At 43.0% G+C, this 26,171-nt stretch overlaps 1 protein-coding gene across 6 annotated transcripts in view; it reads right to left on the minus strand.

Annotated features, from left to right (window-relative positions):
* The window catches only part of CA5B (carbonic anhydrase 5B), a 38,812-nt gene extending 12,958 nt beyond the window's left edge, over positions 1–25,854 (minus strand). Inside the window, exons 1-4 of one of the 6 annotated variants that reach the window (XM_087426379.1) lie at positions 25,752–25,846; positions 25,013–25,106; positions 16,138–16,332; positions 4,970–5,167 (exon numbers count right to left, since the gene is read on the minus strand). In XM_087426379.1, the coding sequence (XP_087282505.1) occupies positions 4,970–5,167; positions 16,138–16,270 (331 nt within the window). In that variant the 5' untranslated portion in view covers positions 16,271–16,332; positions 25,013–25,106; positions 25,752–25,846. Of the gene's footprint in view, positions 1–4,969; positions 5,168–16,137; positions 16,333–25,012; positions 25,236–25,751 lie in introns of all 6 variants that reach the window. The other 5 variants (XM_087426377.1, XM_087426378.1, XM_087426380.1 and 2 more) reach the window with 5 other exon arrangements.
* Between the last annotated feature and the right edge of the window lie 317 nt (positions 25,855–26,171).

Genomic DNA, 26,171 nt, shown 5'->3' on the forward strand with positions numbered 1-26,171 from the left:
CAACAGCTACTTGAGTGAGTTTGGAAGAGGATCCTTTGCCAGAGGAGCCTTGAGATGAGACCCCAACCACGGCTGACACTTTGATCACAGCCCAATGAGAGACCCAGAGGAGGGGAATACCCAGCTAAGCTGCACTCAGATTCTCAGTCTCTGAGTGTGGTCTGCCGAACTCTCTGTAAACCGGCTCTTGCCTACCTCAGGACTTCCTTGTCTGCCACTTACTTCTTGCACTTTATACACAGTAATACCTAATACAAGCATCACACTGCCTCCACCTCCACATAGACCGCCCAGGTGTCACCTCACCCAGGAAGGCTTCTCCCACCAGACCCCACATGCACACTTCCCTCACAGTACTTAGCACTCTGCATTCGCATCGTCTCTTCAAGGGGCTATCCTCCCACCACACTCTAAGGTCCTTAAAGGCAGGACCGTCCTTTCTTCCTCTTTCTTTTCTGAGTAGCTGGCACAGTGCCTGGCACTCGGGAGATCCTCAGTGAAACCAGGAACTAAAGAAATAGACTGTAAAGTGTCTGTTGGGTTTGTTAATTGAAACATCACTGGTAACCTTAGCAAGAGTGAGGAAAATGGTGGGGTCAGGTGCGGGTGGACAGGTGGATGAGAGGGGGAAGTACAGCCAGCGAGAAATGGGGCAGAGAAGGGAGACAGAAAATCATGAATTAGAAAGCAGAGCAGCCATAAGAGATATCAAGTAAATATATACTTATTTATTTGATTGTTGATATTTTATTCTTTCTGTGCTCTAAGATAAGAAAGAATTAAACTTGTAAAAAATTAGATAACAAATATAAAACACCTAGCATAGTCAGGCTTATAGTAAGCAATCTATGTAATGTTCACTCCCTTCTTTTGCTTTTAATGTGGAGGGGAAGGAGCTAGCAGAGAGAGGGATGATGAAGGGAAAGGTAATACACAGGACCCATACAAATAAAAGGAAATGGGCATGAAACTTTTTGTGGGGATGGAAACGTTCTAAAATTGGATTGTAGTGAGTTGCACCACTCTGTAAGTTTACTAAAAATCATTACATTGTTTTTTTCAAAAAAAGTAAATGTGGGACCAAAAATAGGGCAGGAGAACTTGAAATGTTTGTGCAAGCATTCTTACTAGGTTCATTGGTGATGCCCCATCAAAGTGTAAAGTGAAGTGAAGCAAGATGGGGCAGGAAGCATTCTCAGGAGAATGAGACTCATCTCTCTCTCTTTTTTTTTTTTCTTCAGGAAGATCAGCCCTGAGCTAACATCCATGCCAATCCTCCTCTTTTTGTTGAGGAAGACTGGCCCTGGGCTAACATCTGCGCCCATCTTCCTCCACTTTATATGGGACGCCGCCACAGCATGGCTTGACGAGCGGTGCATCGGTGCACGCCCAGGATCTGAACCCGGGCCACCAGCAGCAGAGCGCTCGCACTTAACCGCTACGCCACAGGGCCGGCCCCTCTCTCTCTCTTTAATGCCTGGTGACATCACTAATAAGAGTCATTTCAGAGGAGGTGATAATTTACAGGGATCATCTGTGGGACTCAGCCCAGGCATAATTCAGTGTCCTTCCCCACAATATTTTGCATCCCTCACACGTACTCATTAAAGTCCACAACTGTGTCCTATTCAGGGGAGCCAAAGAACAAAACGATGCCCAGCAGAGGGCAGTGGTATGAGATGCTTGCATACCTTCTCTAGTATCCTTTTAATTTCTGTAAGGTTGGTCGTGATGTCCCTTCTTTCATTCCTAATTTTAGTAATTTGAGTCTTCTCTTTTTTTTTATTGTGGTCCACCTAGCTAAAGGTTTGTCAATTTTGCTTATCTTTCCAAAGAACCAACTTTTGATTTCATTGATTTCTGCTCTCTTCTTTCTTATGTCTTCTTTGTGTTTGCTTTGGGTTTAGTTTGCTCTTCTCTTTCTAGTTTCTTAAGGTGGAAAGCTAGGTTATTGATTTGAGAAATTTCTTCTTATCCAATATAGGCATTTTCCTCTGTAAGTTCCCTCTAAGCACTGCTTTAGCTCATCCTGTAAGGTTTGGTATGTTTTGTTTCTGTCACATACCTTCCCCAGCCCCTTTAACTGCATACTTTATCCCCAGTTCTTTGTAAAGCACACTGTAGCAGCATTTCCTAGGGTTTTTTTTTTTTTAATTTATAGACATTGATATTTATTAGATCCTTTCTTTGCTAGAATTAAAATTGTTTCTTGTCCTTCATTTGTAGAATGTCTTTGCTTTCTTTTACTTTTTCTTTATTTTTTAGGTTCATTCACTCTTTCTTCCTTTTTGAATGCTAATATTTTGCAACAGCATGGAGAAATAGCAGTGAATAAGCAGGAAATAGGAGGCAGTCACTGAAATGTGGAAAGAGAGAGAAAGAAAGTTAGGTACTTATTAAAGATTAATAGTATCTTAAAGAAAATAATTATTAAAGCATAATGAAAAGAGATTATCTATTTTGGTCCCTCTTGACAAAACAAGTGGAAAATTAGCAACCTCTCTATAATTTTTCTTTTGTATTTTGTAAAAAGAATGTGAGACTGACTCACCTAGGGAAGGTAAGATCAAGGAATGATTTAGTTAGTTGTGTTTGGAGATATCTAAAGAGCTATTATGACGAAAATGTTGGTCATTTGCTTTCCATCTGAGATTGCCCATTTAAATGGGTGGGTAAGAATTCTTGGGTCTATTGTTCAAAAGAAAAAAATAACTAAGTAATAAAACAAAAAGCTATTTGCCTTGAATGATCTTAAGATTAACTCACTTGGTTAAGAAACCCATTAAACAACTTCCTAAAATTTCCAACTCAGTGAAGCAATAATACATTGGCAGTAGACAGTCCCTAGACTGTCAAGGTCCTTAGAAGGCTAACCAACATTTAGGATCCTCATAAGAAAAGAAAGAAGGTTGCCAGGGACCTAAATGGAATTGAGACTTATTAATTGAGAGGGCGGCTGTGCATCCAGAGTGAATGTATGGGAGTTGATATTCTATAGATTGGGTCTGCCCACTAGTCTAGTTCTAGCAGGAATAATGGTAGAGCTCTAAGGGAGACAAGTAGAGCTCACCATAGTGCAAGATGGTCATCTGGAACACAGGAATTTAGCTTGCTGTTTTGAAGATTTCTGGAATCCTTATACACAATGTAATATTATAGGCTTCTAGTTGAGATGGGGGCACACTCTTTGGTTTTGGAAAAATTAAGAGAGATACTGATAAATCTGGGAGAAAAAGGAGTAATTTCTTCTTAGTTTGAGAAATGTAAGTAAGATGTAAGAGTTTAGGGTCGTGTCATAGCATGAAGGAGAAAGAGGAAAATGGGGGGCAAACAGACACCTAAGCCCTTAAAGAGAGACTCATACTTCCTGTATCACGGCAGAGAAAGATGTCAGAGGGAAGAGAACAGAGAGATTGATCCCACTGGAGGAGCAGTCTGTTTGCAGTTAGACCAGAGGGCCATGTCTAAGTATCAGAGCATCACTAGGAAAATGCAAAGAAAACCAAGATACAGTTGAGAATCCTACAGCCAGGATACATATAGGAGTGAACACTTCTATTTATGCTTCCAGTCACACTTTTTACTTCATTAACACTTTCACAGACTCATCTCCTCATATTCATAACAGGAAACTAAGTTCCTTTAGATCAGGGTTTCTCAATCTCAGTTCTATTGACATTTTAGGCTATGTAACTCTTCGTGAATGCTGTCCTGTGTATTGTAGGATCTTTAGCAGCATTCCTGGCCTCCACCCACGAGATACCAGTTGCACCACCACACCCCAGTTGTGACAACTGAAAATGACTACAAATGCTGCCAAGTGTCCTCAGTCCCTGGGGGGAAGAGAAGGCAAAATTGCCACTGCTTGATAACCACTCCTTAAGATACACTATTTCAAATAATAATTATTTCAGACTAATTAGGACTATTTGATGCCATCAAATTCGGTTTGGAAAAAAAAAAGAAACCTGCATAGAATTAATCACATTCTGTTTTCCATAGACACTAAAAGTTTCAGGTAAACTTTCAAATTCTGCAGATTAGTTTATATCTGGGTAGGTTGGAAAAAAGAGAAGATTCAAAAGCAATATAATATTTGAATTTAAAAATCTCTTTTAAATTGTGTTTCTTTTAATGTAGAACATTGTTTAATTAAATTAATTAATTTAATAGAATTAATTAAAATTAATAGAACACAAGTTTCCATTTTTCTAATATATGACTGGTTTAATTAGTTAAGACTGTAACCTCATGCATACGTTAATATTCTTTTTGCCCCATTTCAAAGGTACTGCAATCTGATCAGCTAAATCTGATTAAATAGTATTACTATTTAATATAGACATGTCTTGTAAAGTCAGCAAGCAGAGAAAATTAGCATATTCGATACACCCATACAAAATAAATTTCGGACAAAGCTTTAAATTCACACCCTATCTTCTGTATCAATTATAGAATTTATACATAAAGATATATATATTTATTAATAAAAAATATGAGGGCTGGCCCAGTGGCATAGCAGTGAAGTTCACGCATTCCACTTCAGCGGCCCAGAGTTCACCAGTTCGGATCCTGGGGGCAGACCTACTCACCGCTCATCAAGCCATGCTGAGGCGGCGTCCCGTATAGAAGAGCTACAGCTCTACCACTGTGATACACACCTATGTACTGGGGCTTTGGGGAGAAAAAAGAAAAAGAGGAAGATTGGCAACAGATGTTAGAGCAGGGCCAATCTTCCTCAAAAAAAAAAAATTACTTCTAAAAAAAAATACTACCTATACTAACAGAAGAAAATGTGCATTAAAAACTAGAAGGAACTTTTTTCCTACATTGAAAAAGGAAGTCCAGCGAGTCCCATGCCGCTGCTAACAGGAGAGGTTCCTGTTGGCATGGAGGCAGTGTGATGTGGCCTGTGCTGACATGAAACTGTCCCTTTAACTCCAGACAAGACCACCAGTCTGGCTCTCACCTGATTTATCTGCAGAATCTTCAAACTCCACGAGGAAAGAGTACCCGTTGTTCCAGATGTGGAGGCAGGTGGTTGGGTCATAAGAGACGGTGAGCGGTTTTAAGCCGGGATCGTAGACACTGTCCCTCCACCGGATGTTGATGGGCGACTGGCGCTCGCCCCCCGGGACCAGGTCCATGCTCTCCCAGAGTGGGTGCACTAGGAGAAAGCACATCCGGGCTATCAAGATGTCCAGCATCTGGGATCACACACCAGCCAACTCCAGTTGTGGAGAGCCTGTTGAGGCTGATGGAATCGAAGAGTCTTAGGAATTAGCTGCTTAGGGGCTTAATCGACTGACTAAAGCAGAGGACAAAGCGGGTCAGAGAGCACCTTGCAGAGAAGCAGGCTTCTGCTGTCTTGTCAAACTAACGCCACTCAGTCGAGCTTCTAACTTCACCTAAACCAAGTGAGACCCAGTCCTGTGATAACAGTAAAATGCGTGGAGATTAGCACCACGTGGACACAGAGTATTCTCAAATGAGTTTCTTTTCTTTATTGATAATTTTCTGAGCCCAACCTGCCAAACCAGTTTTAAATACAAATACAAATTAATGACATTTTCAATACTGAACTTATTTTCAACAAAGGAAATGGGGGAAGAGGGGAACAATTTTTGGACAAACATGGTAAGGTTTTAATTGGTTGGCTGGTAGAAATGAAGGCTTGTGTGGCATGCATCCTATAATTCAGCTTGCTGTCTTGAAAATTTCTGGAATCCTATACACAACATAATATTATAGGCTTCCAGGTGAGATGGGGGCACACCAGGGTTTTGGAAGAATTAAGAAGGATATCCATGAATCTGGGAAGAAAAGGAGTAATTTCTTCTTAGTGTGAGAAATCTAAGTCAGATGTTCAGGGTTTTAGGGCCGTGTCACAGCATAGAGGAGAAAGGGGGAAATAGGGGACACAGAGATATCTAAGCCCTTAAGGAGAGACACAGACACTTCCTGGATCACAGCAGAGAAGGATGTCAGAGGGAAGAGAACCAGAGAGATTGATCCCATTGGAGGGATTACACTGTCCCATATAAGTGTGTATGCTGAGTTCACCTCCATGTAAGCAAACTGTGAGGATTAGGCAGCCATCCTGCAAACCTGGGTAGAATCTTAGCATTGCTAAAGTCCCTGGAGTTCTGTTTGTCACATGCATAGCTATGGACATTATATATGAAGGTGTACGTGCACAGTTTGTCCCACATGGGCACTGATGACATCACTGATGATTTTTCTACCCGAGTCAAGCACCAGGTCTTTGTGGCAAGTCCCTGATAAATCTCAGCGGACTTCCTGTGACACAGATAGAGCTGTTGAGACATCCATGCATGATGGATAGAACCCACGTGTATAATCTGGGGTGCTCCAGTTCTCTGCCCTTTAAAAACACCACAGATGGGTAGAACCAAGACCAAGAGGAAAACTAGAAGAAATATGGATGGACATAAATCATTACAATGACCCTCTGCACCTCACCCCACCGCTAAGAATGAGTCTAAGGATTTGAGAAAGTGACAAGGCAGCTGCTACCCAGTCAACGCCCCCTGTGTATGCCAGGGTCACCGGCCGTCACTTCATAAAAACAAACAAACAGAAACTTGCCTCTGGTTTACTCTTACAGAGGAGACATTTCTCTTCCTGAGGTAGCTGCCCAAAGCTGGAAGTTCAAGATCTTAACCTTGTTTTTTTGGCAAAAGTGCCCCAGCAGTAATAGACATAGAGCTCTCCAGGCAGTTTCTAGACCAGTGGTTCTCAAGGGAGGGAGCGATTCTGTGTCCCCCCAGGAGACCTTTGGCAATGTCTGGAGACATTGTTGGTTGTCACAACTAGAGGAGAGTGCTACTGACATCTAGTGGGCAGAGGCCAGGCATGCAGCTAAACCTCCTACAGTGTACAGGACAGGCTCCCACAAGTAAGAATTATCTGGCCCCAAATGTCAATAATGCCAAAGTTGAGAAATCTTGGTCTACAGCTAAAAAGCTACAGGCAAACTCAGAGTTTTCTCTTTTTTCTTTCTATTTTTTAATATAACACAGTACTCATCTCTAGAGAGGTCTGAACCCAATGTTTTGGGTTTTCTCCCTTAGTATAAAAGAACCTGTGAAGAACAAGAACTTATATTAGAGAACAAGTACTTTCTGTTTCAGAATCTAAAATGGAAAATGCATATGAATTGGTACAACACAGTCATATTATAATCGGATTAGAATGCAAATTCCTTGCAGGCAAGAGCCATATCTTCCTTCTTTTTTTTGTTGCCCTGTAGTGCCTTATTCAATATATGTCCTTTAATTTGAGTATTGATTATCCAACTGCTATTGTTGGGATAAAAAGCTGTATTTGATTAATTGTGTGATATTTTTAAACTTTTTGAAACCCCTAGAACAGCCCTGATTCAGTTTTAAAGATGCCCGGCACAAAAAGACCTTGCAACCTCTTCCCCTCTGAGATACTCAGACTGTGGATGAGGATTTGAGAATCACTCTTCGAAACCAACTCACGAGGGTCTCCTGTGAAGACCAGGGAGGAGGTGGAATAATGAGCAGATCCCTAAGACGATGCCCTCTTTCACCCTTCATCGTTACCCACTTCACTCAGGAAATGCCCAGAATCTACTCTCACACCCACGAAAACACCAGCCCAAGAAAACCGGGCCTAATCCTTCAATTGCTCTTTTATACCATAATGCTTCTATCAGTTTATGCCCTTCGGTTCACAAGTTCAGCTTCCAGAAGGTTTTCTTTTCCCCCACCCACCTCCTTCTTTAGGAACCCAGATCATCTCTCCACTAGAGGACCCTTGGTCACTGTTCCCTTCATGAAGCCAGCTTTTGCCAAGGGCTTGTTTTCCTAAAGATAAATGCACATTTTTGTTCTCTCCTCCCTTCCTCTTCCTCCATTTTAACCAAATACAGAATGAAATGATTTCTTGGTAGTTGCTCATACTTTCCCTCAAAATAGGAAGATGATTAAGTGTTCTGACCACAGAGCCTTCATTTTCAGGTTCTTCTTGTATGGGGAAAATGAAATAGAGATAGTGATTTTATCAACCATGGTTTAAGTGAGCGATGCCATGCTGTCATTAGGAAGGTATCAGTGACAAAAACCCTTTAGATTTCATAGTGAGGATGTGCTCGGTTTTAGTTATTTATTTATGTGACTAGTCCTGGCTTTGATTTATTTTGTGCTTGTACCACCCTATGTCTCCAGCCCTGGGGGTGGAGGCAGGGGGTGGGGGCGGGGAGCGGTCGTCTTTAGCTCTTGAAATGTGGAAATCACATTCCTGCCTTAGCTCCTCAGTTCCTGCTCCTCCTCAGAAATCAATTTCCCCTCATTCAGCTCAGGGCTGGCTCCCATTATCTTTAGGTCCTGGGCTTAACTGTCATCTCCTTAGTAAAATTTTTTCTGACTACCCCCTTATAATACTACCCCTCTTCTTAATTTTTAATCATAACACTCTGATCTTTTCCTTCAAAACATTTATTACACGGGTATAGTTATAATTATATGCATACGAAGGGTAGCAGAATATACCACCGTAGGGGAAGAAAAATAATTTTCCCTCTACCCTTCTAGGTCCTTAGTTGAGACCCCCCTGTAACAGAAAGACAGATTAACAAGAGAAAAAAATTTTAATTCCCTACTTACTTACGGGAGCCCACAAAGACATGAAACTCAAAAGGCAGCCAGGCAATTGAGGCTGATATACAATCCTGAGCTAAGGAAAGGGGCAGCAGTCTGGGGCTTCAATGGGGTGGAAGGAATTTCACAGGAAGGTGAGAAAAGGAAATGTATGGTAAACAGAGTTTGCTCTGCCATGCAGAAAGCCTCTCAGGTGAAAAAGTGATCTCTGGTAATAGCTCTCTTCCTGGTACAGGCCCCCTTTCTAATGTAAATTTCCCTTACATAAGGGTAACTTCTATTCTGTTTCCCGAGCTTCTCTTGTGTCCGCAGTTTCTCAAAATAATCCTTATGCCAAAGAGGCATATTTGGGGGTGGTGAAGGGGAGCAGAATATGCCACCCCCAAATATGCCTCTTTGGCATAAGGATTATGTTGAGCTGATTATTTTGGAAACACCAGACACAGGAAAAGATCGGAAAACAAGAGTAGAAGTTACTTTTTTGTAAGGGATGTAGGAGATCAAGATTTGGCCAATATATCTCTTTACCTTGATTGTTTTCTCTGACGGACATTTGACCTCCCCCACTAACTGCCTAAAGAATTTGACATGGTGGCTCCTTCCTGGAACAGATCTTCCATCTGATGGCTGTAATATAATGTAAAATAGATGTTACAATAGAAAAGGCACCAACAAGCCCATCTTATCGGAAGTTCTATCTCTCTGGCCACATTCTCTGGATGGCCCTGCGAGGAGTTGCCAGACAAACATTTACATTTATAAGGGAAATCTCCATTTGTAAAGGTATCTCCCTCTCTGTGTTGGGAAGAGGGGGGATGACCTCATTTCTAGAAATTTATCAATGTGGAAAGTGAGGCCTTAAATCTGCATAATAACCTTACTCTTGTTTACAGTGCTTTAGTGGTAATCTCCTGTAACTGACTCCCCCCACCCCAACATCCTCCTTTGTCATTGGCCAAACATGGTATTTAAGATAATTTCTGCTATTGTGTTGAGGAAGGCATTGTCCCTGGTTTCTCCCATGTATACATGTTATTAAACTTGGTATTATTTTCTCCTGCTAACCTGTCTTGTTAATTATTTGGCCAGCCATAAGAACCTTAAGGGAAAGGGCAGAGGGGGATTCTCCCTCTTCCCCCACAGGACATTTAAATTTATGAGGGAACTCTCCATTTGTAAGGGTGTCTCCCTCTCTGTACCAGGAAGAGGAGGATGACTCAATCACCAGAAACTCTTCTGTTTCAGTGGAGAAGGCAGAACTTAAATCTGCATAACCACCTTACCTTGTTTACTGTGCTTTTCCTGGTCACCTCCCATAATTGGCCTCCCCTCCTCCTCCCTATATATTTCTTTCCTCTTTAGCTGGAGATGGTATTTAAGGTGATGGCTTGGACCAACTTGGGGAGTCAGTCAGTTTTCCTGGGTCTCTCCCATGTATATATGAGGTATACATGTTAACAAATCTGTTTTTCTCTTGTTAATCTATCTTTTATTACAGAGGTCTCAGCCTAGAACTCAGAAGGGTAGAGGGAAAATTATTTCTCCTCCTCTACACATCTACACTTAATTATCTGCCTTTCTAATTGGATTGCTCTGCAATCCAGAACTGAGCTGGCTTTCAATCACTTGTGGATTGAATGAATAAGAGAAAGAGCACCGATGGAAAGGTTTCGTTCTCCTTTTTGCTTTATTTCCTAGTACCCAACTGATCACCACATTATTTCTTCTTTAAAAATCTTTCAGGTTTATCTCTTCCTTGCCTTGCCCCTGACCACCAGCCTAGTTTAGACCTCTACACCCTGGACTTCACACCATGCCTCTCGGTTCTTTTTCCTTCTTCCTCGCTCCTCTCTACTCCATCTTCCCAAACTCTGGTCTTGATATTTTCTCCAACCACTCTGATCTTTCCTTCTTCTGAACTCACACTGAATTCACTCTCACACCACTTAGCACCCAACCATTCCTCAGGTAATGTGTCTTTGCTTTATCTGCTGAAAGGACCTGTGTCAACTCCAAGCCCTTGGGGCCTGTGTCCTCCACTTTTTCTATAGCCCCAAGGCTGAACTTGGTACCAGGCACAAGGGAGGCACTTAATGCTTATTTTACTGAGAGAGAAAACCAAACAAGTCATACCCAGGCTCTTTCCCCTTACCTCACACCCATCTTCTCTCCGACCAGGCAAGCAGGTTTACCCCAGAACATCTCCTGCATTCACATGATCACATCTGCCTGTTTCTCTCTCATTTCTTAAAATCCTACCAGGCTCTCAAGGTCAGTTCAAGCCACTTCTCTGACAAACCTACACTACATTAACTATCCCTTCGTCTGCTGTTACTCCTCGACAACCACTCTCTGTACCTGCACTGTCTGATATGGTAGCCACTTGCCCCGTGTTGCTAGTTTAAATTGAGATATGCTCTCAATGTAAAACACCTAGGGACTTTGAAGACTTAGTACAAAACAAAGAATGTAAAATATTTCATTTATTTCTTATATTCATTTCACTTTAAAGTGATAATATTTTGGATATATTGGATTAAATAAAATATATTAGTAAAAATTTTCACTTATATATTTGCTATATCATTAAAGTAATTTCACAAATGAACGAAATTTATTTGTTCTTTTTCTCCTCAGTTTTATTGAGATGTAATTTGTTCTTTTTAAAATGTGGTTATTAAAAAATACAGAATTGCCTATATGGCTTGTATTCATGGCTCACTTTATTTATCTACTGGACGTGGTTGCCCTACACCCTCATTAGCTTTTCCTCCCGTGCCTTGCCCTGAACCGTCCTTTTTCTTGAGATGTGCTCCTTCCTCATCTAATTGAAGAGCATCCTGGTAGGCCTAGGGCTTAGTGCAGTGACAGGATACACAGGGACGCTCCATATGACGTTGTTGAGGATGATCACAAATTGTCTCCTCAGAGCATCAGGGCTGTAAAAGGCACTCTAATGCTGAGCCCAGGTGAGCACAGCACACATATGCAGTTTCAGCGCAGGAGACCAAAGCCCCTGCTGCCCGGTGGTCAGTGCAGGGCTATTTGTCAGTTCCTTGTAGCTGCAGATACCCCTGAGGCCCTTAACACAATTCCAAGGGGCTCTTTTTTTTTTTTTTTTTGTGAGGAAGATCAGCCCTGAGCTAACATCCATGCTAATCCTCCTCTTTTTGCTGAGGAAGACCAGCTCTGAGCTAACATCTATTGCCAGTTGCACATCTCTTCTTTCTAAAAGTAGAGAGATCATGAATATTAAGAATCACCGGAATAATAACAAATATGTACCATTTCCATTCTAGATCATATTCTTTATATTTCATTAAATTAAGGAATTAACATTATTAAATTAATTTTCTTATGATCTAAGATCTCCTGCTTAATTTTTTAAAAGGCTTTATTTGGGCCGGCCCCGTGGCTTAGCGGTTAAGTGCGTGCTCTCCGCTGCCGGCGGCCCGGATTTGGATCCCGGGTGCGCACCGAGGCACCACTCCTCCAGCCATGCTGAGGCCGCGTCCCACATACAGCAACTAGAAGGATGTGCAGCTATGACAGACAACTATGTACTGGGGCTTTGGGGGAAAAATAAATAAATAAAATCTTAAAAAAAAAAAAAATAAAATAAAAGGCTTTATTTATTTATTTATGGTACAGAGATTTCCTATAGATACCCTGCCCCCACACATGCATAGCCTCCTCTATTATCAACATCCCCCATCAGAGTGGGACATTTGTTATAATTGACAAACCTACATTAACACATCATAATCACCCAGAGTCCATAGTTTACATTAGGGTTCACTCTTGGTGTTGTATTTTCTATGGTTTGGACAAATGTATAATGACATGAATCCATTGTAGGGGTGTAGAATTTGTCACCCCAAAATAGGTCTCTCTGGCATAAGGATTGTTTTAGGCTAGTTATTTTTAAGAAACAGCAGACATGGGAGGAGCTAATAGAAGCTCCTAATAGAAGTAACCCTTTGTAAAAGACATTTACATTTATAAGGAAAATCTCCATTTGTAAGAGTGTCTCCTTCTCTGTACAAGGAAGAGGGGATGACTCTAAATCTCTAGAAATCCTTATCAATAGCGAAGGCACCGACTAAAATCTGCATAATAACCTTACCCTTGTTTACTGTGCTTTTCTTGGTAACCTCCTATAACTACCCCCCCCAACATCTTTTGTCTTTAGCTGAAGATAATATTTAAGGTGAGGGCTTGAGCCATTTTGGGGAGTTACTCAGTTTTCTGGGGTCTCTTCCATGTATACATGTTATTGAACTTTTTTTTTTTCTTATTAATTTGTCTTATGTCAATTTAATTAGTAGGTCAGCCAGAGAACATAGAAGGGTAAAAGGAAAATTTTTCCTCCCCAACACCATCATTATAGTATCATACATAGTATTTTTACTGCCCTAAAACTCCCCTGTGCTCTGCTTATTCATCCCTCCCTACACCCTCACCCCTGGCAACCACTGATCTTTTTACTGTCTCCATAGTTTTGCCTTTTCCAGAAAGTCATGTAGTTGGATTCATACAGCATGTAGCCTTTTTAGATTGACTTCTTTCACCTAGTAAATGTATTTAAGGTTCCTCTGTGTCTTTTCATGGCTTGATAGCTCACTTCTTTTTAGCGCTGAACAATATTCCATTGTCTGGATGTACCACAGTTTATATATCCATTCACCTATTGAAGGACATCTTAGTTGCTTCCAAGTTTTGGCAATTATGAATAGGCTTCTATAAACATCCACGTGCAGGTTTTTGTGTGGACATAAGCTTTCAACAACTTTGGGTAAATACCAAGGAGTATGATTGCTAGATCGTATGGTAAGGGTGTATTTCATTTTGAAAGAAACTGCCAAAGTGTCTTCCAAAGTGGCAGTACTATTTTGCCTTGCCACCAACAATGAATGCGAGTTCCTGTTGCTCTACCTCCTTGTCAGCATTTGGTGTTTTCAATGTTTCAGTGCATTCTGGCCATTCTAATTGGTGTGTAGTGGTGTCCCATTGGTATTTAACTTGCATTTTGCTGATGATCTATGATGTGGAGCATCTTTTCATATGCTCATTTGCCATCTGTATATCTTCTTTGGTGAGGTGTCTGTTAAGGTCTTTGACTCATTGTTTAACTGGATTTTCTCATTGTTGACTGTTGGGCTTTGTTTTGTGATCTACTCTGACTCTAAATTTATGTGACAATTAGGTTAAACTTCACTAGATGACACACTAAGTGAAATTGATTTTATCTTCATCTTGGGTAAGAGGTGCAGGCTTTTATCTTTATTTTATCATATTACTAGTTCCCAAAGTTAGGACTGTCAGCGGTTACTGTCTGCTACTTGAGATGACATCCAACAGCAAAGTGAGCTGATAGCCAATTACCTGGGGGAGGGTGGGGAGGGCAGGTAAAGCACAGAGCGCAGGGCTCCAGTGAAATGCTGCTTTCTGAATTTGCCATAACCTCCTCCTTCATGTACTCCTTATTCTGCTTCAGCCAATCTTAAAAATGGTCAAACACGTGAGGGAGGCACTGAGCCTATGATGATGATAAAGATGATGATGATGATAATAATCGTGGTACCAGAAGTAGCTGCCAACGCTGAATCCTCACTGTGTGGCAGGCACTAGCTAAGGACTGTACATGTTATCTTTTCTCTCTTTCAACAATCTTGAATCATTCTTGGTCACAAGTGTACGTTGGGCCTTCTGCTGGGGTACTGAGCTTCCAGAAACAATGAGTATTGTCAGATTGATCAGATGAGGGTCTGAGATTTAGGAACAGGTTATGCTCAGTGGCCCAGGGCACAGAGACCATGGTATTCTCCTCAGTGAAAACAGGGAGGGGCAGTGAAATTGCCAAAAGCAAAATCAAATCATGACTGGCACCTGTTTTTCTTAGTAACTTACAAACAAGAATATCTGATGTGGGAAAGGAATCAAGGGAAGCCCCACATCCCTAAGCCACCACTACTTTTTGTTTTTGTCAACACTAAAAGGAGCAAACTATCCAAAAGACATAAGCATATTGGATTTCAGACCTTTAACTTTCAACTTCCTGTTAAAAAAAGGAAAACTTTAGTAACTAGATAAATATGACTATTTTTTTCCATTTTAAGCCTTAGACCGCAAAGTGCCAGCACTGAGAATGAGCCAGTCCGAGTAGGATGTGGGTCTGCTGGTAGGAAGCCACACCCAGCAACCAAAAATTTATTATGACTCCGGCCAGTTTATTTTAATGAGAACACAGTCAATGTTGGAGGAAACAAAATAAACTTACAATAAGAATATATTTATGGAGCAGTTTCAAGGCAATGGATTTAGCTAGATTAGCATTACTAATTTACAAGCACTTCTTTCCCACCTATTTTTTTTATTATGTGCATATAGGGTCAAAAGAGAGCAAACCCAAAGAGAAAAAGTGGAGAAACCTAGACCTAGAAGGAAGCCAACATTCGAACACGCTGTGTCAATTCCTTTAAAATAATGGAAAATATGAAAAATTCCTCTTTAATGATATACCTAGCCATTCCATCTCTCCACAAACTCAAACTCCTCTCTCCACAAATACACACATTATCCCCTGTTAACATCTCAATGGTTCTTAACCAGGGGCAATTTTGTCCCCCAGAGTTCATTTGGTAATGTTTGCAGATATTTTGCTTGTTATAGCTGGGTGGGGGAGCTACTGGCATCTAGTGGGTAGAGGCTAGGGATGCTCCTAATCACCCTACAGTGCACAAGACAGCCCCACAACAACACAGAATGACCCATTCCCCATGTCTCGGTGGAGAATCCCTTGCACCACAGGGACGTGGATGGTAAGCTGTATTTCGAGGAGGGGGCTGAGATGTGAGAGGTGTCAGGGAAGACCATCTGCTGCCTCATTTGTTCTTCTGTGTTTACAGCAGAACATACATTGGCAAGCTGGTCAGCTAGAATTAACTCTGCAATTTGTAACTCAGGAAAGAATATTCCAGAGTGTGAAGCTACTAAACTGCTTGCAAACATTAATATGCAACTTCCAGAACGCTAAGAATCACAGAAATAATTCTCAGTCTGTGGATCAACATTAGTAAGAGGACTATTGCTAACAACAAACAGTAAAGAGCAGGTTCCAAAGTATTTGAAACTGGGACATCTTCCTTGTCCTCTTTCTGCATGACATCATTTTAACATGTTAAAATTGGTCAAGAAAAGAACTTCCCAAACCTTATTGATGTAATCACTTTGCAATACATATGTGTATCAAATCATCATGTTGTACACAATGTTATATGTCAATTATATCTCAATAAAGCTAGAAAAAAAATACTTTCCACATTTATTTTAGAAGACAAATAGAGAACCAAGTAGCTATTCTCACAGTTCTGAAGGCAGAAGATCCCACTCTGGGATGCCACTGACATCATAGCCACAAACACTTAACACACGTGGTTGGTAGGAAACAACAAGCCTTTCGCTGTCTTGAAGGCAGCGGTGTACTCACAGGCTCGGTTCCGGGTTTTGTAAGTGCAGGTGTAGAGGCTGCAGGGCCTCACTGGCATGGACCTCAGAATCTGGAATCTTCTCCACAGTGACTTGCTCCGAGAGGCTTGGAGAATGACCCTCAGGCGATTCATCACCTCCGTCTTTAGCTTGAAATCTTGATCAGTTCCCAAATAACTTGAAGGAACCTAATGACCTAGAGTTAGGAGGACAGAGGAAGAAAAGCTGTAAACAATAGAGGATGACAGCACGTGGACCCCTCTAAGTAGGGCAACAACATTCAGACTATTAGTACACGCCTGGGGGAGGGGGACCCAAATGAGAGTCAGTATTCACACTTGTTCCTCAAACTCATTGGTCACCTCATTGGCAGGGTCCGGATGACTGACTCAGGCGCCTTGCCTTTCCCATTGAGTTGGCAAATACTAGAGGTCCAGAGAAATGATTCTCTTTATCCACAAGAATGAAAAGACTGTTGACAGTACCGTTTCTTAAAATTAAAAAAAAAAAAACACAACATCTACTCCCCGAAGTCCAAATTAATTGTCCAGCATGGTGTTTACATATAAGAACTAACCAAAGATTAAAGCTCCCTCCAGGCAGCCTGAATAAAAAAAAAATCCATCTGCATCTGGATTGCTTAAAAAAAAAAAACCCAAGATACATCCTGCAAAAATAGTCATGGGCAGTTTTGAAATCTAAGCTTAAATATAATCTGTGACTCTTTGCCAGTTTTAGGTGTAACACTATGTCCCTCGATCATGGGGAAAACGGAGAAGGTTAATCATGAACTATTCTACAAGTAGATTCAATTTGAATACTCCTTTATGACTGCACTGATGACCCCTCTACCCCGCACATGTTCACAGTGAAAGTCTCAGAAGACAATGCTTTCCAAGGCATTCACGATAGGGTTCTGAAATTATGGTAATATTAACTTTGAATGCTTCTCTCCTCCCGCCCAATATTGCTTCATCCACTTTTCCTGAGAACTCCTATGCCTGTACAGAGTGAGCAACCAAGGTCAGAAATGAAAAAACAATTGCTTTTCTTGATTATACATTCACTCCACTCTCGATTTCAGAGTGCTTAGAGTGATTACCTGAGATGCGTTCAGACAGCTGCTCAGGACACCATCTAGGTGACCCTGAGTGTGGTCCGGCTCCATGGCTGTGCACCCTGGCCCTGCTGATCTCTCACCCTCACAGCCACCTCACGCACCTGTCTGCACACCAGCCACTTGGACTTTGGTTCTTCCAACTGCTGATGCTCCCTTGAGCCTCAGGGCTTGTGCAGATGCTCCTCCTTCCCTGGACCAACCTCCATCTGTGCTCCGTTAATTCCTACCCTCTCCTCAGATAATCCACTCCAGTCACTTCCTCAAAGCCTGCCCTGGCCACGTGCTCACCAGGTGAGCCCAGCGCCCTCTTCTTCTTGGTCATGGTGCTTAACTCAGCTGAGTTAAATACCTGATCAGGGATGTACTTTACGACTCCATCTCCCCAGCATCTAAGCCCCATGGTGGCAGGGACTGTGTCTGTCTCCATCAGAGCTGCATCTCTTAGGGACACAGTACCTGGCACATGATGGCTGCTAGATGAGGATTAGAGGAATGATCTGAGCAGGCTTCCTTGGCGATGGAGAAGATGTTGATCCTAATTTCAAGAACCCAGAACTGTGAAGTGACTGCCGGCGTCTTCTTGGACAGTATTAAGGGTTTTTCCTTTTCTTAGATACCACTATCACGCACTTATAGGGTTATTTGTATTTTTGAAACACTTTTGGGCCGGCCCCGTGGCTTGGTGGTTAAGTGAGCGCGCTCCACTGCTGGCGACCCGGGTTCGGATCCCGGGCTCGCACCGGCACGCTGCTTCTCCGGCCATGCTGAGGCCGCGTCCCACATACAGCAACTAGAAGGATGTGCAGCTATGACATACAACTATCTACTGGGGCTTTGGGGGGAAAAAATAAATAAATAAAATCTTTAAAAAAAAAAAAAAAAAAAAAGAAACACTTTTAAGTGCTTGTCCTTTAGGGGAGGGTCTCATATCCCTACCTATAAGATCTGAAGGACCCCCGAAGTCCTGCCTGATCTGAAGGGGAACCTACCCGAATACTTGAAGCTAACCTAGTCTCACAGGGATGGGAATTCCGCCAGCAAACATTTCATTTCAACATTTATTGTCATTTCCTTTGCTCCAGGCTCCGCGTTGGGTGCTGGGATGCAAAGACGAACAAGCATGAACTCTACCCTCCCAGTGTGCAATTTCTCCTCTTTGGAGCCTCTTGAAATGCACATCATAAGGGAAGGGAAACACACCCATCCAGTTCACAGCAGGCGTTAGTGCCTCCTCAGATTCTACCCTCAGCCTATCAGAGGCCTCTCAACAGTTTGGCAATGCTGGGGGGAGGACAGGTGACAGAAGGCACAAAAAGAAAAACTGAGGGGGCACCAAGGCACACGTCACTTACCAACGTGAACTTTATTCGTTCATGCCATCTTTCCAAGGAGAGTGTTAGATACAAAAAAGCACATTATGATCCCCAGTGATGCTGAGCAAGGAGGCACACACTCTGATTTCACCCTCCCCTCCCTCATGTCCTTCACTGCTATTAATTGGCTCTGAACTAGCTCTTCTCCCCTGTACTGCTGCCCTTGACTCTGTGAGATCTGAGCTAGAGGGGAGAAGGCTACAGCCAAGGGGAAGGAGAGAAAGTCACACCTGAGGTGCGCCCAGTGAAAGCTGGAAGCAGAGTTACTTCCTATTACTACCCTGCAGGCACAAGTGAGGGCTCCAGGCAGAACTCTTTATAACTGGCTATCAGCAAGCCAGGTCATGGACGAGTATTGCAAAATGAAGTGTGGCAAGTAGCCAGCCTTTCAGCCTGGTGCCATGCGCTCTGTCGTACGCCTCATTGTGCCAGTGAGCACAATGAACTCAAGGAGCAGAGACACACGGTCACCACATTAAAGGGGACTGGTAGGAAGTTCATGAATCCCATGGAGGCTCCTCACCTGCAGGCCTAACTTCCTACCTGGGCTCTTTAGGCCAGTGACACCTAAAGTATGTCTGTATTGCCTAAAGGTGTTTGAAATTCTCAAAACAAGTTACAATTACTTTTGTTTATAGTTTTGTGTGTATGTGTTTGTATATATACATTTTTGGTGGGAGTGGGTATGTCAAAATGTATCCTATTTAAGATATACAAAAGTCTGACTCAGGATTTCAAATATAGACTGGTAATAAATTTTCAAGATATTATCTTGATAGTGCCTTGAGCCAAATAAGAATATCTTGTTTTCAAATACCTTCATTAACCAAATTAACTGAGCAGGCTTAAAGAATAACAGACCATTGGCCACCTCAATTCAGAATCTTTTTCTGCTTTTCTTTCTTAATTTTTTATTTTGGAAAACTTTAAACTTATACAAACAGTGAAAGTACTGTAATAAAACCACCTATGTACCCAATACTTCTTGTCACCAATTGTCTGTTGGTGGCCAAGCATGTTTTATTTATACCCTCCCTCCTATTTCCCTTCCCTGCATTATTTTGAAGCAAATCCCAGACATTTTAGAAACTTATCCATGATTGTATTTTTCATAGAAAAATATCCTCCAAATTCATAGTTTCTTCTCCATAAAAATTATCTGTATGAAATGGCCTCTGGTGATAGTTTATTAACAAAATATGAAAACGATCAATTTTTCAAAATTAAAAACATAGCAAAAAGCCCAGTAACCCGATACTTTCTCAGTGCCAACCTATCCCTTAATGTAAACACTTCACTTCTCTCTTGATATCTCCACCCTACTCTTGGATGAGAGCTCAGGTTAAGAATGTTATACTTCTTTCTAAATTGTAAGACTATATCCAGCATGAAACTGCACAATTTATTTATTTATTTATTTATTTTTAATAATTTTATTTATTTATTTTTTCCCCCAAAGCCCCAGTAGATAGTTGTATGTCATAGCTGCACATCCTTCCAGCTGCTGTATGTGGGACGCGGCCTCAGCATAGCCGGACAAGCAGTGCGCCAGTGCACGCCCGGGATCCGAACCCAGGCTGCCAGCAGTGGAGCGTGCGCACTTAACCACCAAGCCACGGGGCCGGCCCAAACTGCACAATTTATAATTGCAGCTCAGCAGAGTAAAAGGATTATATGAACTGAAATGTTTAAGATCAATAAGGCTTCGTGTACACCCTTAAACTTATGCAAGAAAGAATCCAGAAGCAGAGGAGCAGGAAAAACAGATGTTTAGTAACACTGAACAAGAAGTCGACTCTTTCTGTGACTTCAGATGCTGCAAGGTCTGAGAAAACTCTCAGAAAAAGCTGTTAAGTGTTATATAAATGGTGAAAATGAATAAAGAGAAACCTCATATAAAATGGAGTCAGCAAGCCTTAAAAGAGGAGCTCTCATGTGCACGTACTTTCCGTCACAGCTTATTTTATAATTCTGGGCAGGAAGATGCTTACTTTACTGCCTCAGCAGGAAGAAAGATTCTTCTCCTTGCCCAGCAACAGCCGAGCCAATGAGAAACCACCATGCTCAGCCAATGAGAGGCTGTCACCACCCTGAACTCTCGCTTTCCTCCAATGGACTATGGTTCATAACAGCCCCTCCCAACTTCCTCCTTTTTCTCTATAATGTTCCTCTCCTTTGTTTGAGGGACTTAACCTGTGGTTCTGCCACAGCTTGCTTATCGCAATTTGCAATTCTTTGCTATTCTCGAATAAACCCATTTTGCTGGTAAAATAACTGCCTGTTTTATTTTTAAGGTCAACAAAATGAAAGTAATTATTACACAAAGAAGTTTGCTAAAATGCTACCATGATATAAATGCAAAAACTAAGAAAAAAGAAAGCAGTTTTGGATGAGTTTTAATATAATTTTTTCTTTTTTCTTTTAAGACAATAACATCAAACAATTCCAACTAAACAGGATTCTCTCTGATAAAATCAATTTGACAGTAAAATGAAATTTCAAAAACTGCTAAGAGATATGGGGAAACTTTGCCTTAATTCTGTGCTTCTTTCCTGGCACGGCAGGCTGGGGCAGACCACCAGGGCCTTGACCTTGCCTTGGGGACTGCCCTGCACTCTGTGCACAACGATGAGGCTGGCAGTCGATGACACCTGGCCCAGAGGAAGTGTCTCCTGCCCACTTCTAGACTGGCTCTCTAGGGCTGGGGGGACACAAGAGCTCAAGGGCCTGATGCCGCCCTCATCCTCTCTTGGGCGTCCTCCTCCACAAAGCCCACTCAGCCGTGGGCTGCATGTAGTGGCCTGGAAGTCTGAACCTCTGTCTGTCTCCTAAGAATGCTGCTGATCTCACTGCAGGGATGCTGACTCTGGGGATTACCTTTTGTGTTTTTAGACAAAAGCCAAAACAAAATCTTGTTTTTCTGTAACAAAGCCAAGTGTATCTGAATTTCCCATCATCCCAAGTCAGCTATGAATATCTGTCACAGCACTGGCTAAGCAGACGCCCAGGGGATGCAGTGGAAGGTGGAGCCGGATGGGGATTTGAGATTAATTCGGGGAATATGAATTTCCAAGAGACTGGAAGACTTTCAGATGTTATTCCAGGCATAGGATGAAGCCCTGATGGTTTCTGATGACCCCATCAGCACAGCACAGGATGGATGGGAGTGAGCAAAGACTGGAGCCAGGAAAGTCAGTGACGAGGTGAGTCCTTCACCCATCCTTCATTCACCCCACCACTCTTTCATTCTTTCATTCATCAGGACATCAATCCAACATCTAGTAAATGCCAGGCACTGTTTTAGGCTCATCAAGGGAATAAAACAAAGTCTCTACCATTATGGAGCTTACATTCTAGCAGGAGGAGACAGACAATAAACAGCAAGCGTATGAATGAGTAAATTATGAAGAAAATTAGAATAGGTTCAGTGAAAAGTAGAGCAGGGTAAGGTGAATTTGAAGTGTTGCACCTTTAACAAGGTTTTCAGGGCAGACCTCAGAGAGAAGGAGAAATTGAGGGGAAGACTTGAAGGAGATGAGGGAATTACTCACGTGGCCATCTAAAGGAAGGACATATATATAAAAAGATAAATATATAATGTGCAAATATATATAAAAAAATATACAATAGTGCAAAGACCCTAGGTGGGAGCATGTCTGGCACATACAACGGACAGTAGAGAGGCCAATATGGCAGGAGTGGAGTGAACCAGGAGGAGGGTAGTAGGAGAAGAGGTCGAGAGGTAATGGATGCCAGATCAAGTAGACTTCCAAGCCACTGGAAAGGTTCTTTCTCTAACTCAGGTTTCTCAACCTCGGCATTGTTGACATTTTTGACCACATGACTCTGTTTTGGGGGCTGTCCTGTGCATTGCAGGATGTTTAGCAGCACCCCTGCTCTCTACCCACTAGATGCCAGTGACACCCTCCCTCCAACTGTGACAACCAAAATGTTTCCTGACATTGCAGATGTCCCTTGGAGAAGGGGGATCACCTCTGACTGGGAACTACTGCTCTAACTGAAATGGGGACACAATGGAGTTTTTGTGCAGAGGAGGGACACAATCTGGTTTACATTTTTAAAAGATCATTCCGGGTGCCCTCCTGGAAACTGACTGGGATGGGAGGCACGGAAGAAGCAGAGAGATCATTCAGGATAGTCCTGGCCCTGGAACTAAGGATGTCACAGTGGACATGGTGAGAAGTGGTTGGGTGTTACCTATATCTTGGAGATACAGCCCGTAAGATGTGAAACAAAGGAGTCAAGGATGACTGGAAGATTCTTGGCCTAAGCAACTGGAAGGATGGAGTTGGCATGAACTGAGATGAGGATGACAGTGTGTGGAAAAGGTGTGGGGTGGGAAATCAGTAGCTCAGATTTGGGCATGCAGAATTTGAAATTTAATTCCAATAATCCAAGTGAGAGAATATGAAGCACCGAACTAGACAATGACAGTAGAGATGTACAAGGTATTTTGTATTCAAGCCATTGCCATTTTGGTGAAAAACATAGGGTTTGTCACTCAACTGGAGGATAGAAAAGGGAAAAAGTTGAGGAAGGCCTTGTGATTTGACAGCTGGAGTGATGCTGGTGGTAGGCTGAGGACGAATCCCTGAACAGCGAAAGAGAACCTGGCACGAGGAGCAGGTGGGAAGGGAAAGATGGCACTCTTACTGCCAATCATATTGGATTTGAGGCGCCAAGAGGGCAGGTGAGAGGAAAAGTCTAGAAGAGAGCTGGCAATGCAGCTGTGGTGCTCAGGAAAGGTCATGAGGCTAGAGACAGAAAGACAATCCCCTCCCCCAGGAGTAGCAGGTGTATAGAGGGAGACTGACAAAATGGAGCGATTAAGGTGGCCGAGAGATGGAGAAGGAACAGTCAAAGGCAATCAAGGAAGGAACAGAGCATGGAATGTCAGGGGCGAGCAGGGTTCCAGGAAAATCCAAATCAGCAGAAACTCAATTTAGCTAATGCTAGGCCACAACACCTGTAACAATAAAGGAGGTTCTTTATGCTAAAGCCTAAAGCCAATCCTCTGTTACACTGAAAGTTATAATTTATTGAGAGGTGGTTATTTAAACTAACCCATGGATCTCATAATACCCAAGCTTGTGAAAGCACAAATAATGTTTAACAAACATAATACAAACATAATCAAACATAATACATAAACGATGAACTACTAGCATATATTACCAGATTTCACTGAAAATCTGTCCTTACTCAAGTCTGTCCTTAAAGATGGGACCACGGGCTGGATGGGCCACAGGAGAGCTAAGTTTTCTGGACTATATGCCTTTGCTATTACTCATTATTTATGTATGTCCTTGGATTTTACTAACAAGTCCCTTATCTGCTGTTCTGCAGACTTAGAAATGTGTGAAAAAAGAAAATATTCTGAAAGCCTTTAAAGAATCATTCAAAAATCATGCATTTATTAAATTACAAGTAGGTTGAACTCTGCCTGATTAACCCATTTATACGTATGCAAAACAGACAGCAAAAAAAAAAAAAAAAAAAACCCCAGTACTCTGACTAAAGGTTACAATTACATTGGAAAAAAATTCCTTGATTGTCATCAAATTGACCCTTCGTTATCTCATCCTGATTTTGGAAGGAAGCCAGCCTTTTGCAATTCCCTGAAATGTAAATTCGAGGTTATGTTGCCGTGTCTTGACTGAGAAAGCTGAGCTTCTTCCTCTCACCCACTTCTTCCCTGAGAGCATGATCCCAATCTGGGTTGCCAAAGGTTTCAAAATGCATTTCTATTAACTGTTTTGTGTGCTGCGACTAATTGCCCCAGTGCCACCAATGAGCCGAAATGCATTTTCCTCCTTCGATCAGATTTCCCCAATATTCCTGTTCACTCATTCACTCACAATTCACTCAGTCTTCATTGTCTTCCAACTGAGAGTGGTCACAGCCTTTCGCCTGGCCCCAGGACAAACAGGGCAGGTTTGTACAGGCACAGGAATGGTGCCCTTGATGCTCTTGGCCTTTCGGTGAATTTCAGTCCCAGTATTGAGGTAAGAATTACCTGAGTAAAGGAGGAAGGGCCTAGATAGCTGAAAGGTTTTCCATTTCCAACATATCTGAGAACAGTGAATGTTCTGAGGGATGTGCAGGGGCAGATCAGGGGTAGGGTCTGGGGCAGCTTCCCTCTCCAGAGAAATCTGGCTACTCCTTTCCATATTCCAGCAAGGCTTTTAATAGCAGAGTGGAGACAGCCAGATTGTCAGAAAAGGAAGAAGACGAAGCAGAAAGCAATGTGGTTTTCAGCGGCTGGCAGACAATAAGTTCTATCCAAATTAAGATGTACACCTTAACTTCTTGTATTTCTCAAACTTTCCCAGTGAAAATACACGAGAGGGGAGAGCACTTACATTAATGTTAACGAGTTGCCACCAAGCCTCAAGGCAGTAACCACAAACACTCAGCCATCAACAATGTTTGAACTTCGGATGTTCTTCTCCACTTCTGGGGCGGGGCACAAAACAAAAAGACCAGAAGGAATTGCGGAATGGAGAAGGCTCAGATTTGTCCACGTGACACAGCTGTGATGCTGATTCCCTGCCTTGGGGGTGGTTGTGACTCCATCCACAGACCCTGGCATAGTCAGAGGGGGGCCCCGTTAGAAACACAATGCAGACCCGAGTCAGTCCTAGCTTGCCGCACCTGGGTTTCTAGAACTGCAATCTCAGATTTGTAGCCCTTACCCTGTCTCCAGCTATTTCACAGCAGGTTGGACTTTCTTGAGTTATTCACAGCCAACCACCCCTGGCAACACTCCCTCCTTAAGGAACTGCCCTCACGCTCCCCTACAAATTCCCTGGGACAGCTGTTTTCCCGTCAAGTGCATATAACCCTAAAGGAAGTGCAGCTATCTGTTTGGTGACTCCCATAGTAGAAGAAGAGGGCTGCGGGGAGCAGGGGGGCGATGACCTACTGGATTCCCCAGTCCCCCGGGTCGTCCCGTGGGGACCCCGGCTCGCAGGACCAACAGCTGTCCCGGCTCTGAGACCTGGCGTGGCGGGGCGGGGAAGTGTGAGGAGGGTCCCAGCCCTCCCCGAGTCAGCCTGCCCGCACTGTAAGCCCCAACTCCACTCGGCCGCCCGCCCTTACCTGAGTTTTTCCCCAGAGCACGAACCTTAAGGCGCACTCCAGTCCCGGTACCCGCTGCTTGCGCGCTTGGGCATCACAGCCACTCCCCGCAGCCCGGGCCACGCCCCTCCCATCTAGGCCTCTCCCCATATGACAGGGCCTCGCCCCCTCCACGTCCTTACGTGCTGCCCTGGCCACGCCCCTCCAGACCGCGCCTGTCCCTGCCTTTCGGACTGGCCACACCCCTCCTGCCACAGCCACGCCCCTCACTCGGGCCGCGCCCCTGAGCTCCGCCTGGGCGCACCCCTCCTGCCCCACCGAGCCCCGCGCTCTCCCTCCTCCCGAGCGGGCCTTGGTCGTGGGAATTCGAGGTCGCGTGGGCGGCCCCCCTATTGTCTCCAGAGAAACTGTCCCGGGCCCGGGAACTGAGTGCCGGCGACA

Source organism: Ceratotherium simum, chromosome X (genome assembly GCF_057802395.1).
Source record: "Ceratotherium simum simum isolate JZ-2026a chromosome X, ASM5780239v1, whole genome shotgun sequence".
Lineage (NCBI taxonomy): Eukaryota > Metazoa > Chordata > Mammalia > Perissodactyla > Rhinocerotidae > Ceratotherium > Ceratotherium simum.